The sequence below is a fragment of the Empidonax traillii genome, unplaced genomic scaffold, assembly GCF_003031625.1.
Source record: "Empidonax traillii isolate 1590-97213 ecotype Southwest subspecies unplaced genomic scaffold, ASM303162v1 scaffold427:size767076, whole genome shotgun sequence".
Classification (NCBI taxonomy): domain Eukaryota; kingdom Metazoa; phylum Chordata; class Aves; order Passeriformes; family Tyrannidae; genus Empidonax; species Empidonax traillii.
Window position 1 is genome coordinate 363,842 of NW_020955620.1, and position 15,779 is coordinate 379,620.

Genomic DNA, 15,779 nt, shown 5'->3' on the forward strand with positions numbered 1-15,779 from the left:
CGGCAGCATTTGAATTTGCTCACTGTAAGCTGCTCGACCGGAACAGAAGCACACATGCAAGTAGGTAGCACAGATTTTGGTAGACACAGCAGACAGGGGTATGATATAGTAAGCTATTCTTTCAGCTATCAGATGTAAATAAACTGAAGGAATCGGCTTGATTAATTTAAGAGAAAAGGTGTCATCATACAGGCACACCCCACAGGAACAGGTGGGGCTGTTTATGAGAAGTGATTAAGCCTTATCAAAGCAGCAGCAATGTAGGAGAAAGTCGCTGTTTGAGAGGTGGTAACACCAAGGCTGAGCTTCACTGCTGGTCTTCTGCCTGCATGTTGGTTTCCTGCAAAACCTACTAACAAGGCTTTAAGCTGAAAAGGTTTTTTCTTTCATTTTTTTTTCCCCTGTTGTTTTCAGTCTGTTTCTTTCCTGTTGGATGTTCTCTGCTTAATTTGTTTTCTTTTCTATTTTTCAGACTTTACTTAAGCATTACGTTTCCATTGATGTTATCAAATGTTCTGTATTATTTTTTTATTTTCATTCTACAAACATCACTGATCTTTTTCTTTCCCCCTCTTTGGAATTCATAAGAAGATCCCATTTGTTCCCAGAAGAAAGGTATTCAATAAGTTGGAAGGCTTAATTTTTATTAATTTTCCTAATACTTTACTAGATAATATATATTAGGATACCAGTGAGAGATTTGGGTATGACTTTTTTACTCAGTATCATTTTATATCTGTTCAATCCTACATTTGTAGTCTTTTTTTTCCTTGTGCTTCTTAATTAAAAACTACATTTCCAGTTCTCAGTTCTCAAATCTTCTGACTTTAGTCTTAGTCTTTGTTCAACTAAGTTAAACAGTGACTGAAGAAGGTTGAATACACTTACAAGATCTACTGGAACAGTGTGGAATTGTAATTAAAAAGTAGAGATAGTGACACTTGGGGGAAAAATAAAAGATAAATCATCTTTAAATGCTTTCAGGGTAGAAAAGGCTGAAAACCGTGTCCTGTGTATCTTGAGAGTACAGTTCTGTGAGATCATAGTAATTGAGGCAGGAAGGTATCCCCTCTATTTCCTGAAAAACCCAACTGAATCACTGCTGTTTTATTTCAATTTTTCATTATGCTGTTACAACTATATTATATTTAATTCAGTTACAGCTGAATTGCAGCTGTTTCTCCCACTCTTTATTGTCTAGAATTAGACATTTGTGCCTAAGTGTTCATATCCTCTTTTTATCTTTATATTTTTTATACACTTTCATTATATTTTTATCTTTGTATGTGGGAGATTTGAAAGCCATCATTCTGAGTATCTATTAGGGAGAAAATAAAGTCTATTCCAGCCAAAACCAGGACAGTATCCTGGTATTACATCATACTAGGTCCAACATTTTCCAATGCACCATCACCTTTCCTGGGTTTTGTAGATAAACACACAGAAATCATTCCCTTAGTCTGTAGGCTATCCCTGTAAAAGTCCACTGAGTTCATTAATTCCATGACCTTGAGCTCCATCTTCATAACAGTCTTTCAGGGCAGGGAGGATGGTGTGCAGTGTTGGATTGTTGCATGCTGAAGCCAGTTCTGATTCCATCACCACTGCACTTGTCTAGTTTTGTCACAGCTTCACTCATGTGGTGATTGAAGGGGAGTCGAGTTTGGATTCCCAAATCTGTAGTGGTGGAGACAGGCGCTGCAAAGTGCCCAGTGCACTGATGGGCATAAAGCTGCCATAGAAGTGGTAATATAGACTGTTATATAACAATTAGCATAATACAATTTTATTCATTGGCTATTTTCACCCAAAGTCAAATTTCCTTGAGGCACACACCAGACTTTTCCATCCTCTCATGTTACCTACCACGTGCACCCAGATCCTTTGAAATTCAAGCACAGGAAAAAAGCAACAAAGAAATGCTTGCATTTCCAGTGGTAGTCTTGGGCAGTTGAAAGTTTAATTGTAACTGGGAAATCTGCAGTAGAAAAAATGACAGTGCCTGATAGAAGGGCCATGGGGCTGCTATCAGCAGAGGTGTGTGGAGAAAACTGAAACTGTGACAGTTACTGTACAGTCAGCTCCCAGAAGCCACCCAGCAAATCTCACGGTTGGCAGTGTTGGACCTCTCCATCACTGCCCAGAGCAGCTGGCACCTCATGAAGGAGGAGAAAGAGGAGCAGTGTGTGAAACTCTGGTGCCACTGAAGCAGATGGGGCTTTTGCCATTGAGTTCAGCAGAGCCTGTATTTCCTTACAAGCCCTTTCAGCTGAGGTCATTTTGCCCTCATAATACAGCAAAGGAGAGTCTGCAAAGCAAGGCCCCATGGCTCTGACTCCAGCAGTTTTCCGCTTCTTGCGTCCATCACCCGTGTTCAGCAGTGCTTTACTCTCATGCCTGGTGCCTGCAGGCAGTTGTCTGTGTCCCTGCTGCCAATCCCTGGGGCTGTCCCCTCTCCTGCCGTAACTTCCCTCCTCATTTTTGCCCTTTTCTGCTAATTTAGCTTCTGTCACAGGCTCTACTTGATAAAATTGATCAATTTGCTAGGATTTGAAAGTAGCCATTTTCATTTTTGTCCTTGGAGTAGCAAAGAAGGAAGTGTTATTGTGATGTGTAGGGGTTTTTGGGTTGCGCTCTGGAACTTCTGAAGCAGGAGTTGTCAGGCAGCAGCTGTACAAATCAAGGTTACATGTCCTTTAGAAACCTTTGGGAGAAATCTTAGTCATGTATATGGTTATGATTGTGATAATTAAATTAAACTGGTCTTCTGAGTATAACAGGCCATTTTCTCAGGGACCTGTGGGATCCTTATTAAAAGAAATTCCTGTTTCTGATAAATTAGTACTATTTGCTTTTCCCATTCAGGTGGTTCTCACTTGGATGTACAGATTTTGATGATACCCAAGTAACAAGTACACCTGCAAACTTAGCTGAACTGTAGTCTCTGTTTCATCATACTTTTTTTTTAAGGCATTATGTGAATTTACAAATTTCAAAGTAATTGTAATTTTGAGCAGGCCATAGGAGTGATGAGAAGGAAGTTGCTCTATGGAACTCCGTTACCCACTGCCAATCAATACAATCCGTACCATTTCATGCTGGTTTTCAGGACTCTGCCTTTAGGTTTTCTTACTTTTTAAATACTTTTTAACTAGGGATAGGAAAATTCTCAATGTACTTTCCCGGCCTTAAGCTTAACCCAATTTGTTCGGGGTTTGGGGTGTTTTTTGGTTGGTTGTTGTCTGGAGGGGGTTGTGTGGTTTTTTTTGTTTTTTTTTTAAAATTGAGACATGATTTTTCTCCTACTTATAATTATTAGATTATTAAATAAATTTTAATTTCATTGTTGTTTACCTGTTCTTTTTCACTGTTCTTATGGTTTGGGCACAGTTCGTGTTGAATATCTTTTTGGCATTTAGACTGTTTTCTAAGAAACTTGTTTACAAAGGGTATGGTCTCTGAAGATGTTTTTGAAATGGAAAATTGCATTGATGAAAAAACATGTAGTTTTAAAAGAGGATCAAAAGTGATCAGTCTTGATCTGTAAATTAAAAAAAATATGTTCTCAGTTTTGACTACAGATGTGGCCTAGTTTGGCAAACTGTAACATTGATATGATGGTTCTTGTATTTAGAGTGATGAATTGTTTACAAATCCCTATAACTGTTTTTAATGTGTTTTCCACAGGAGCAACAGCTGCTGCTCGGAAGGAAGTTATAAGGAACAAGATACGAGCAATAGGAAAAATGGCTAGAGTTTTCTCAGTCTTAAGGTAAGGTTTTGTGCAGTTTCGGATTTTTTTAATGTTAAGGGACATCTTTGAATGGTGACTTAGAACACTCAACTGTTAATCAAACAGCAGATTTGCTATTTTAGTATGCCACCCATCTGAGTTTTGCTGTAACCTTTTAGAGATTGTTTTATTTATACAATACTGCTATTTATTATGGCTCTGGTAGTCGTCTTCCTCAGGGCTTTTGCTGAATGGAAAACAGACAAACAGAAAACACCAGCAGAAAAAAAATTGCAGTTACCTTTTTTTTTTTAATTGTTCACCAGGTGTACTAATTATCTTCTAGTCACTGTCAGGCAAGAATTAAACATGGAGAAAGGGTATGTTACACATCACCTCTCATTAAAGAAGAAGCCAACTGTCCCACTTTGTCACCCACAGATGTTGCTGCAACCGCGAGTAAAGATGACTAAATATGAAAGCGTTAGGGTCATTTAACTCGAAATCCAGGAAGTCGCTGTGCAGGCAACAGCAGCTTGTTACTTGGGCTGCACTCCCCCGAACACATGAACATGAGTAACTAATTGCTACCCAATGTTTAGAACTCTCCATTTGATGTCTCTGAGCAGAAGAGAAAACATGCTGTACTGTGCTGCAGTCTAAATATGGAACATACAGTTCAGCAGAGGGATTTTTTTCCTCGGGAAGCTGTATATCGCTCTGCTGTAGTCAGTTTATGGCTAGTATGGTTAGCAGAAAATCAAGCGAGTTCCAAAAAAAATTTATTGTAGGACTGATGTAAGAAGAACAAATACAATACTTAAAGAATATAGTCCTAATTTTAGAGGAAACTCTCAAACTTTGTTTGAAACTCTCATGCAGCATGCAAGCAGTGGGCAGGTTCTCATCAGGGCTTTGTGTGAACGTTTGTCCACGCCTGGCAGATTGCAATAGGATAGCTCTAAATAGCATACTGAGGTGGAGGACTTTCCCAAAGTGTTACATGTGAATTCCTAGTGATGCACAAGCTACTTCAAAATGTGCCCATAAAAAAAAATGTTGGCATCATTCCTTCTCCCTAAACAAGATGAGGGAACAATCAAATGTTTCCACCTGCTCCTCTGTACCAAGTCCAGCAGAGAGCCTGGTGCTGACATTGCCACCACCTTCATAAAACAGCACAATTATTTTTTTGTGATGATAGTGGAGCAACCAGAGTTTTGGAAACCTTGCTGTCTACCATAACCTTCAGCCACAGCTTCTGGATCTGTTGTATTTTGTTGTGGAGCACCTTTTGAAATATAAGATAAATTCAACAGAAATGGGAACTTTAATAAGCAGAAGCATCTGAAACTGAATGCTCAGCTGTTATATTTGGGGTTTTATAACTTGCAGATGATTGACATCACCTATATGTCAAAGACTTTTTCAAAGGAATCTGTGCGGTAGAAGCTTTTTAATGGTTTCAAGAATGGAAGAAGGGTACAGAATAATTCTTGCGTGTGTTCTGTCCAAAGCGACATGCATAAGCCTCATATCTTAGGGGTTTATCACAGTTTGAAACTTTGATCACCCTTTAATTCTTTATATTATTATATATAATAGAATATAATTATATTATTATACAACTGTATTATTATACAAATATATATAAATATACTATAATTGTGTTATTATACAAATATTATATATACAAATTAATGAATATCAACATTTTAAGGCACTGATGAAAATCAGTCTTGATATTTCCCTGAGAAGGGAGGTTAAAATATTTAATCAGTCTATTATCCTTTTTAAATGTAAATAAAGAGGAATCTGAGATTAGCTCAATAAGTTAGGACGTGGGGCTAATAACACCAAAGTCATGGGTTTGATCCCCATATGGACCATTCACTTAAGAGTTGGAGTCAGTGATCCTTGTGAGTCCCTTCCAGCTCAGAAGATTCTGTGATTCTGTCACATCAAATAGAAATTAAGGGACACCGAAAGCTAAAAAAATCTCAGAATCTGTGATACAGAGCATTCTTGTGCATATGCAGTTTAAAGATAATAAAAATACAGTGAATAAATTTATCCTATGAGGGTAAAGCTAATAGTCGCCATTGCAATTTAATTTAAAAAAAAAAGAGCGATGGAATAAACTGAGTAATCAAGAGAAATCAAAAACTTTGGTGTGCAATTCTTTATGATGAAAATACTGTGTTAAGTCTGAAAATACATTGCTGTTTTATTAGTTCTAATTGCTTGGGAAACTTGCAAGGGAAATGGTCACAGTTTGATTTTGACTATTACACAAGGAGAAGTGAGCAAAAGGAGAATTATTTTCAAACTAAAAATAGAGCTTGAAGAGTGTATATATATATATATAGTTGGTAAATAAGAGTTGTCTGAAATATGTGAGTAATTCAGGGCACATAGGTCTAAAGAAAATTGTAAGTAGTAGAATTGCTGAGAGACAGTTTTTAGAGACAAAACCACACTATCCTCAAGTGAATGTGGAACTAAATTCTGTCTTTGTGTTTGCTTCCTCCAGCTTAATGTCATTATATACTTCAAAGTAAAGCACTTCAAAATAGGTTTCTCTTAAGGAATTGGGGTCAGTTTTGCTGCTGAGAAAGTATGTCATCACAGGCAGCATTACAGTCCTTGTAGAAAGCTGTACTTAAAGGCTTCTCTGGATAGAGCTATTGTATTCCTCTTGCCTTGTATTAAAAACTGTATGTATTTGAAACCAGCAAAACATACTTAGGTTTTCCTAAAACAATTTTCTTGAATCCAGTATTATTTTTATTATACAAAAATATTAAGATCACTACTAGCAAGGATGGAAGTGCTTATTAATTTTAATGAACTTTCAGCTGCCTTTCTTTAAGTGATGATCATCAATAAATAACGCACCCGCTTCCTAGTGCAGACAAGAGCAAAACAACAATTTAAGTTGATTTTGGACCACACAGTATAAGATGCTTAAATGTACTGTTGGCAAGAACTGATCCTGTTGGTCCTTCTCCTCTCAGGTTTGTGGATTTGCATATATATTGTTTCAGAGATGCAGATTACAGTGTAAAGTACAATGGGAGTCTGTGTATGGTGTGATGCAAAGGTTAGCCACGTACAAAGCACTGAGGAACTGCACTGGTGCTGATGTTACCACCAAATTCAGTCTGTCTTGGTAAGGAGATTAGAGATAACCATATCATTGTAGGTTAGAGCATGTGGGTTAGGGCATGTGTTGCTCAAGGTGTCTAAAGCATGTTCCGTATTTTTTTAAACAAGAAAGTTGTTTACTTTTGTTGGTTTTCTTTTTTCTTTTTTTTTTTTTTTTAATTTTCTCAGAGAAGAGAGTGAGAGTGTGCTGACGCTGAAAGGTCTGACTCCAACAGGAATGCTACCCAGTGGTGTGCTCTCTGGAGGAAAACAAACACTGCAAAGCGGTAAGCCTGTTTGCCTTTGTGTCTTGTTACACGTGAAAAAAACAATTGGTTTTCAACTGCAGAACCTGAGAAAAGTAACGGTAGCTGTCCGAGCAGAATAAAACAGCTGGTTTGTTGTGCTGGAGCCTTTGTGAGCAGTTCATATAAGGCCACTTCTCAAGACTTATTATGTACCACTGATTTCCTGGGAAAAGGGCGGGGGAGAGTCCCTGAAAGTCAGCTGCTCAGAAGGGTAGATCGGGACTGTGTGTGAGGTGCGCTCCTTCCACAGTTGGCAGCTTCTTTGTTTTTGTTTTTTTTTTTTAAGAACAAAATTTGATACATGGAATAATGAAGGTTCAGATTAGATAATGACACTCAAACTCCTATTTTATCTGATTTGCTCTTCCTTATAGAGAATCACCAATGGAAAATAGCTCTAGAATTAGATTTTCTCTCCTAGCAATTCTAAGTGACAGCATGAGAACAATTTCTCTCTGATTTAAGCCTAAGTGAAGGGACGCTCTTAGAAACACCGTGTTGGCCTTGTATACAAACACAATACAGATTGTCAGTTTTATACCAAGAGCTTCTTGTATTATAGGAAATTTGTAAGTCTACAGTAGGGCTGCCTTTGACTCCTTTTGAAATAATGAACTACAAAATATTTCATTTACTCCTATAAGCTCTCCTTTTTTTATTGTGTGTACTGCTGTAGAATATATTGCAAGCACACTAAAAGATCTCTCATATATTGAGGTTCTGCTGGCAGTAGATGTAAGAAGTAGAAATACTTTATAACCCTGACACAGTCTCAGCCTCTTGTTTTCCTGTTTCCTTCCTGGAGCATTTTTTCTCTGTAATTTTTCCCTTTACTGTCTCTTTTACCCAGAAGATTCAGGTATACGGTGGTAAACCTTCTTTTCTCCATTTTCCTTTCCCTTTTTTCTTGTTGATGACTTGTGTGTTATGGACATAGTAACGTTCTGCTTTGAAAATGCTGCAATATGATTTCCCAGGATGCCTTTCTTAATAAGTTTGTGGTCTTTACCTAGGCTTTTCTCCATATAGTTGCTTTACATTTGTCAGAAAATTTGGTCCAAGGAAACTGCTATTGTTGCCCTGGCAAAATACTAGGAACAGAAATGAACTTGAGAAAATTGCCAAAAGTTCTTGCTACAATGGCTAAAAGGAAAATCTCCTCATACTGCAGTATTCTGGCTGAGTAAAACATTACTATACACGAGCTTCTGCATTAGTTAACACGTAGTATACCCATTCACCAAATACTCTGAAGTTCACATAGTTTCTGTTAAGCACACATATTACCATATGTATTAACAGAAAATATGAGTAGTATGTTCTGTTGTGGAAGTATACATTTTAGTCGTCTTTTTTTTTCTAATGTGTCAGTGCTGGTTTGGATCTGGTTATTCATTTTAATTTCTCATACTAGTTATCATGTTTCTGTTTCTTTAAAGTTTGCATTGTTTTCGTTTCCTGATTTTTGCCATCTCTCTTGGCCATCTGCAGCTTGAGAGGCATAGGCTTACTTTGGTGCATGCGGGTTAGATCCTCTCATTTCTCCATGCAGCAAGATAATAGTCTAGATATTTTAGAATTTATCTCTCAATCTATATTTAACATCCTAACTACAAAAGAAAAATTAAAAATTGGGATTTTATGTAGGGGAAAATAAGATGAAAAAAAAGAGAGGAATTCCTGAAAACTTGACTTCTTGAGCTGTTCTCGAAATCAGAGAAATTCTTGAAAATCGAAATATCTTTTAAAATATTTGCTATATTGGATTGCATTTGATGATTTGCATCAGCTTCTAAATCTCTGACTGTAAAAGAAAAAAAAACATACCAAAGCTGATGGATAAGAATTAAATGAAATTATGTCTTTAAGAACAATGAATGGGTTCAGAACAGTGGTAACATGGTATTCCATAACACTGCAGCAACCTCCTGGTTACAAACTTTGCTCTCTCTGACCAGCCTTTGCAATTCTGGGGGTCCAACAGCTTTCAATCTTATATCCATTGATTTAAATAAAATATTAGAAGAATGCTGTTTTCTGAGACTGGGTTGACAAAAAGAGAGCTTACAGATGGAGCAGACTGGGCAAGGTTGCAAGCAAAGGCAAAGCTTTCTAAGCAAACTCCGTCCCATGCTGTGGGGAGGTTTCTTTTAGTCAGGAGAGAGAAAAAAAAATAATTCTGAGAAATTATCTGTGGGGCTCTTTTGCCTTGTACTGGTAGCTAATACTTTTCAGGCTGATTTTGTAAGTGGTATGAATTTTGTGTGATGGCTTTATGCCATTTTTTGTTCTCTTTTGACAGGGCAAATCAAACTGCTCTTATTCAGAGCTGGGAGAATTACATAATGACCTTTTCAGGTCAGATGGGCAATATGGAAGACATTTACATTTTGTAGTTCTTTTGAGTCAAAAGAAAACTACTCAAATGTGTCTTTAAGAACTTTTAGCTTGTGAAACTTCTGCTTTAAAACAAACTCTAGCTTAATTCAATCTTCAAATTATTGTTTTTGTGTAAGCATTTCTCTGTGTGTCTGTTTTGCCAAAATCCAGCACTTACAGTAACATTAGTGTTGTAGCTCCTTTGCTATTCACTGACTTGTTCTTAGAGTTAAAATCCTCTGCTCATTTTTCTCATTCGTTTTGCTACCCCTTTCTTCTCTTCAGCTACTGTTGAGGCTATTGAGGCTGATGAAGGTAAATTGGCCAGTCCCCTTTCTGTTGGTGCCACAACAGATAAGGGCTCTGCTGGGTGTATTCATTTTGCTGTAGCTTGTACAGATTGTGTGGGTGTTGGGCTAACAATTGTGGCTCGGTATTAACCAAAATGTAATTGCTTTAAAGGGGAAAAAATGTGGTTTTTTTGGTTTTTCTTTCTGTTGCTGCTGTTGAGATTTTTTTCTTTCTGAAAGTTACAATCACGGTGGAGTTGCTGTATGTTGAAGTAAGCACTGAATAATAATTGCCACAGGAGGAGATCAGGGAACTTGGATTTCACGGGACATAACACGGCAGCAGATCATAAATGTTTTGTGACACATAGCTCAAAAGCTGTGCGCTGGAGACTGGCTCTTGTCTCTGCCTCAAACTATCCTCAATGATCTCTAGTCTAGGAAAACACACAGCTTTTTATAAATATTCTTTTTGATGATTTTGTTTCTTTTCCCCTTTTTCTGTTTTGGTTGTTTTTTTTGGTTTTTTGCCTCAGTTTGTTTCCTTTCTTTTAGATAACTAGTAAAAACATTTTATTGGTCTTTTGTTACAGTTCAGCATGTTTCTGTTTCTCTTTAAAAGTAAACCAACATGAGACATTTGTCTGCAAGATGTCTGCTTCCTCTCGTAGTGGCAGTTTACACACTGGATATTTACATTAGAGCAACCATTAACACAGGCACCATTTTAGCTACAAATATAAAGTGACTGGCTGCCTTGGAAGATTTCTGAACATTCTGTATTGAAAACTATGGTGTTTTGTTGACAGACCTCTAATTTAACTCTTAAGCAATTTTTAATGCTACACTTAAAATCTGAGTAACTATGTATTGCAAAGTAGATGCACAATATTCATTCAGCATTATAAAGTTTTGGAAGAAGAATTTTCAGAATTCCCCTTTAAAACAAAATTCTTCAGTTGTATTTTGTTCTTGCCCCCTCAAATTTTCTGTGGGTATTTTTTTTTTTTAGTTAATTAAAAAAAAAAAATCTGATGATTGCTGTCTGTTGGTAAGATGTGCCCTTTTGGCCAGTGGAATTTGTTTTTGAATTTTGTAAAGCAGTGAATAAAATTACAGAACAAACAAGTAAGAGAAAATACAACTGCTTTCTAAATAGCAGTGAGTAAGCTGCTATTTATGTTGGAATTACCTATTCCTATCGGCAATCTCTAATCTGCAGTGTGCATTCTTGTTGACAGTTTGGCTGTTTTCTGTGATTTTCTGTGACTATGTGTTGTGTTTTAGTATACTCTCAATGTAACCTGCTAATACTCATTGTCTGACCAGCAACTACAGCAGAGCACCTTCCTTAGTGTTACAGATGATAATGTGTCTACTTGAAATACAATTGACTGAACGTGCCCCCATGCTAGCAATATGTACCCCTCAAGTTAATCCTTCGAGATTTGCCATCCTTGCTAGTTAGACACCTTCACCGTAGTTGCAACGACTTGTCTGCATAGATGTAGCTTCTGAGGGGGAAAAAGTTTCACCCTTTACCAGTTGTCCCTCTGCAGTTTGATTCAGGGCCCGGTAACACCAACTGGGCAGTGCTTCTGTCAAGCTCCAGGACACAGCAAGTGCTTCAGCTTCAGTGCAGCCATCCATTAAACTACTGCTTTAAGGGACTGGCCTGGGTGCTTGTTAGACATCTTAATTTTTGTGATAGAAGATAAAGTAAAAACAAGTAACAACCCCAAACCTTAAGAAAACTCACTTTAGGGCCTGTTCTGTTTTCACTGCTCCATTCCTACTCGCTTGACTAATTACCATTATGTTTTTGTTGTTTTCCTGAGTTGAAGTATAATACATGTTAAGACCCATGCACTTCACAAAGTTCCAATATAACATTTCTGAAACTGGCTAAAGAACTAAACCCTGAGGCAAACAGGATCTACCAATTTTTACAGGAATGGTTGGCAAAACTATCAGCGTGAAAATGCTTGTCTCGCTCTCCCTGAAATGCAAGGAGTGGTAGATTGGTACCAGGGAAGTTCTGGAGTTTTGGGTGTGTTCGCTTTTTTTTAACAGAAATTACCAGCTTGTCCAAAATCAGGGCAGCATATTGGAAGGAGAGACAGGAGTACTATGAGGTAAAGAGAAGATAAAAGGGGAGAAGGAATATTGAATTTAATCTTTGAAACTCCCCTACCATTTTCTCTCCAGGGAGTTTACAGTTTCCTGGTACTAACACACCATTTCTACTCTATGGCATGTTATGATAGAGGCATAGCAGAAATGCCACTTCTGGAAGTGCAGTGCATTGATTCGGTGCAGATAAGAGAAAAATACACAGAAGGCTATGACAAAAGTATCTACAGAGCTGTGACTTGCTGTTTGCCTACAGTGCTTTTTTCTCTTTTGCTTTGTATCTAAGGATCTTCAACACTTCAATTAAAGAGAGAATAAAATTAAATAAAAATCACACTCTACGAATGCATTCCCCAGCCTATGGCTCCCTTCTGAGGTTGGTGTGGCCTCACCAATGTTGCTGCTAAAGGGCAGGTCAAAAGTCCTCAGAATCAGTTGGAACTTTGGTCTTTTGTCAGTGCATTTCCAAAGCTAAACTGTAAGAATGTGCCAAAATGACAGTATCCCGGGTCCGTGTTGCACAGTGCTACTGCTGTTTGACTCAACCTGCTCTCTAGAAGTCCAGGAATGTGTCAGGGAGGGTAACTGCCCTGAGCATTCAACAAGCAGCTCACCCTGCACTGAGAACCTATTGTAGGGTCACCCCACATCTCCTATAGCTTTAATGTATATCCCACAAACTGGCCTCACCATGTCATCACCATCTGTAACTAGCCAGCACTTTTTCCCTGATTTTTGAAAGTCAAGTGAGAGTTTTGGCTCATTAAAGGGTGTAAGGGCAAGGCACAATGTCCTTAAGGCTGTGACGACAACAAATGCTAACCCACAGCTCATGGCTGTGCCCTAAGCACGGTTCCTGATTGCAAACTGTAGTTACGTGTCAGCATCTGAGCTGAACCCCAGTGGACAAAAAAGTATCGAAAGTTGATCGTGTTGAAAAAAATAGTTGTGTTTCAAGAGACGATGGTGGTCAACACCCAGCTCTTTCTGAGCACGGTAAGGAGTCGGTCGTGTTGTCAGATCTTCTCATTGCCGCCTTCACAAAGAAGGACTTTCACACTTGTTGCTGAGTTGGGGAAAAAGCTGCCGAGAGTTTTACCTTGCTAATTTTACTTTTTAATAATCCTTTATTTAGCTATCAAAGGATTTTCACCCCAGCATAAGATCACTAGCTTCGAAGAGGCCAAAGGCTTAGATCGAATTAATGAGCGAATGCCTCCGCGCAGAGACGTGCCATCCGATGCCAACCTTAACTCCATCAACAAGGCAATCTCCACAGAGACTAATGGCACGGACAGCAACGGCAGTAATAGCAGCAATATTCAGTGACCACTGTCCGGGAGGGGGGTTGAGCTGCAGGGCGCGATGGGGTTGCTGCACATCAGCAGTGGGATGTTCTTGCCTCTGATAATAGCTTACTTGCTCTGGGGGCCAGGTGTTGGATTCAGTTTACAAAAATCATCTACGAAGAGATCGTCAACTTTAATTTGGTGGGAGGGGGGGTGGGGGAGAGACACCTCCTTTGGATATGCCTTTAAATGCTTGTAGAAAAATGAAAGCTCATGCTGGTATATATTGCAAAGTTAGGGGAATGAACATGTTTTCCTACTGCATTGGGAACGTCTAGATATGTTACTGAAAGGCCTTTTATTATGTTACTGGACATGAAAACTTTGTTTAATTTCTTACTAACTATTGTACGTTTACAGTTGCAGCACTCAACATCAACATCGAAACATTTTTAACAAAATGTACAAACTAAATAAGGACTATTTATTGATAATGTTTTGCTACTCTTGTCAGACAATGGCTATGAAATAAATTAGGCAGTCTTTAAAAATATAGAGAAAAAAAAAAGAAAAAAAAGAATGTTGGAAATTTGTTTAAAATGCCAAAAAAAAGAGAGAGTGAGAGAGAGAGCGAGAGCGACAGTTTAATTTTGTACAGATTATGCTTACCTCAGGTTTCTTTAGTGTGCTTCAATGCCCTTCTTTAAATATAACACTTATCTTACTAATTTGGCAGCAATTATCTTTTTCTTTGTTTAAAAAAAAAACTGGAATAATAACATTTATCTTTTTTTTTTTTTTTGCTGTTTATATTTAGGGGGGTTTGGTTTGGGAGGTTTTCTGGGGGTTTTTTTGGTAAATCAAGTCTTGGTTGTGGCTTGCTGAATTTAAATATTTATGAGTGGTGCATTTTTAAGTATAGTGAACAAGACACCATATTAAGTGCAGTGAAAAGCATCTATATTCTGTAAAAATCTGCCTATGCATGTTTTTTAAGAAAAAATGGCTGTATAGGCCTGTATGGGACTGTAATGCGCTTAGTGGTCTGACTTATACTGGAAATGTATGTATACTGGCGTACTTTATATTCTCTAAAAAAAAGAAATGCTTAATGCCTTTGAAATTTTGTAATCAAAAAAAAGCTTTGAAAAATCTAAGGGGAAGAGTATTCTTAAAGTTTTTAACATAAGCTTGTCAGTGCACATATAGATGGGTAGCATGTTTAGCAAACCTTGTGAAATTTAAATAAGTTTGTAGTTACATGTGAAATTCTAAATGCATGATAACTGTTAATGTCATAATGGTTTAGTCATTTTGTTCTGTTTTGTCATGTGCCACAAAATGTGTAATTTTTTCACTTTTTTCCCTTTGTATATCAGTTACGGGTTTCAACTGGTTCATTCTCAAAAAGAAAAGGAAACAAAACAAAACAGTCCATTGATATTTTTTAACAATTGTATAAGTGCCCAAGTAATTCACTACAGCCTACAGCCTTGCCTTTGTAATTTGACTTCGAAATGTTGGCAATCAAAGCATGCACTTGTAACAATGAAAGAAGCATTTTATATTACTACTCAATAAAAATGTGCATGAACTTAAGCACTCTTCCCTTTCTTGCTGTGTCAGTCACAGAAGGGCACAGGCACCACGCGTGTGTGCGCTTCTTGCTCTCTTTTGCTTTGGACAGGAGAAGACCGTCGGTGTAAGAGAAGAGTGACTTGTTTCACATCTCAAGGTCAGTTCTTAAATAAGAAAAATGTTCATTTATTACCCAGCTGTTGAGGCTACTGAATGTCCACAGACTTCCCCCAAGTTCCAGTTGTGAAGTTGAGTTTTTGCTAAAATGAGTATAGGATGTACCCCACAAACACAGAGAGAACATGTGCCCTCTGTGTGCTTTCCCCTTATCTGGAGTGTTTGGAAAGGTCAATTAGTATCATTTACAACGTACCTCTAAGGGAAAGAAAAAAATCAACAGTTTTGTATTTCAAGTGCACTCTTTTTTAGTAGAGGTGAACTGTCAAACTGTCTGCTTTCTCATTTTCTCCCTAACTGTGCTCAGCATCCTTCCTAAGTCCATCATCCTGTGAAAAAGCGATGGACGATGCCAAAAGGTGTGATGATGTGGGTATTGCTTTAGTCTTCCCTTCAGGTACCATTATTAAATATAAGCTCAGTGCCTGCTTTCTTACATGTTTTATCCCACTTTAGCTCTTGCTAATTATGGCAAAATGTGACAGGTGGCAAAAAAAAAAAAAAGAGTATTCATAATATCTGAGACTAGGAAGCTGGATCAATTTGAGATTTAATTTTTCATTTCAGATTGTGTAGAGATATAGCACAGGGGGGAGACACACAGAGTCTTTACTGTTCATCTGCTCAGTGAAGCCGTTCATCTGACTAATGGGCATGGTTTCTGCAGAAAGGAATGGTGGCAGTTTGCGTGACTGCATTGCTTGCCCGTTCAGCCCTGTGTACGTGCTCACTAAGGAGCTGTAGG

General features: G+C 37.9%; 1 protein-coding gene across 3 annotated transcripts in view; it reads left to right on the forward strand.

Annotated features, from left to right (window-relative positions):
* PPP3CA (protein phosphatase 3 catalytic subunit alpha) overlaps positions 1 to 14,878 on the forward strand; it is a 182,273-nt gene extending 167,395 nt beyond the window's left edge. Inside the window, exons 11-15 of one of the 3 annotated variants that reach the window (XM_027894442.1) lie at positions 589 to 615; positions 3,688 to 3,772; positions 7,070 to 7,167; positions 9,853 to 9,882; positions 13,126 to 14,878. In XM_027894442.1, the coding sequence (XP_027750243.1) occupies positions 589 to 615; positions 3,688 to 3,772; positions 7,070 to 7,167; positions 9,853 to 9,882; positions 13,126 to 13,319 (434 nt within the window). In that variant the 3' untranslated portion in view covers positions 13,320 to 14,878. The remainder of the gene's footprint in view (positions 1 to 588; positions 616 to 3,687; positions 3,773 to 7,069; positions 7,168 to 9,852; positions 9,883 to 13,125) is intronic. The other 2 variants (XM_027894443.1, XM_027894444.1) reach the window with 2 other exon arrangements.
* Positions 14,879 to 15,779: the final 901 nt, after the last annotated feature.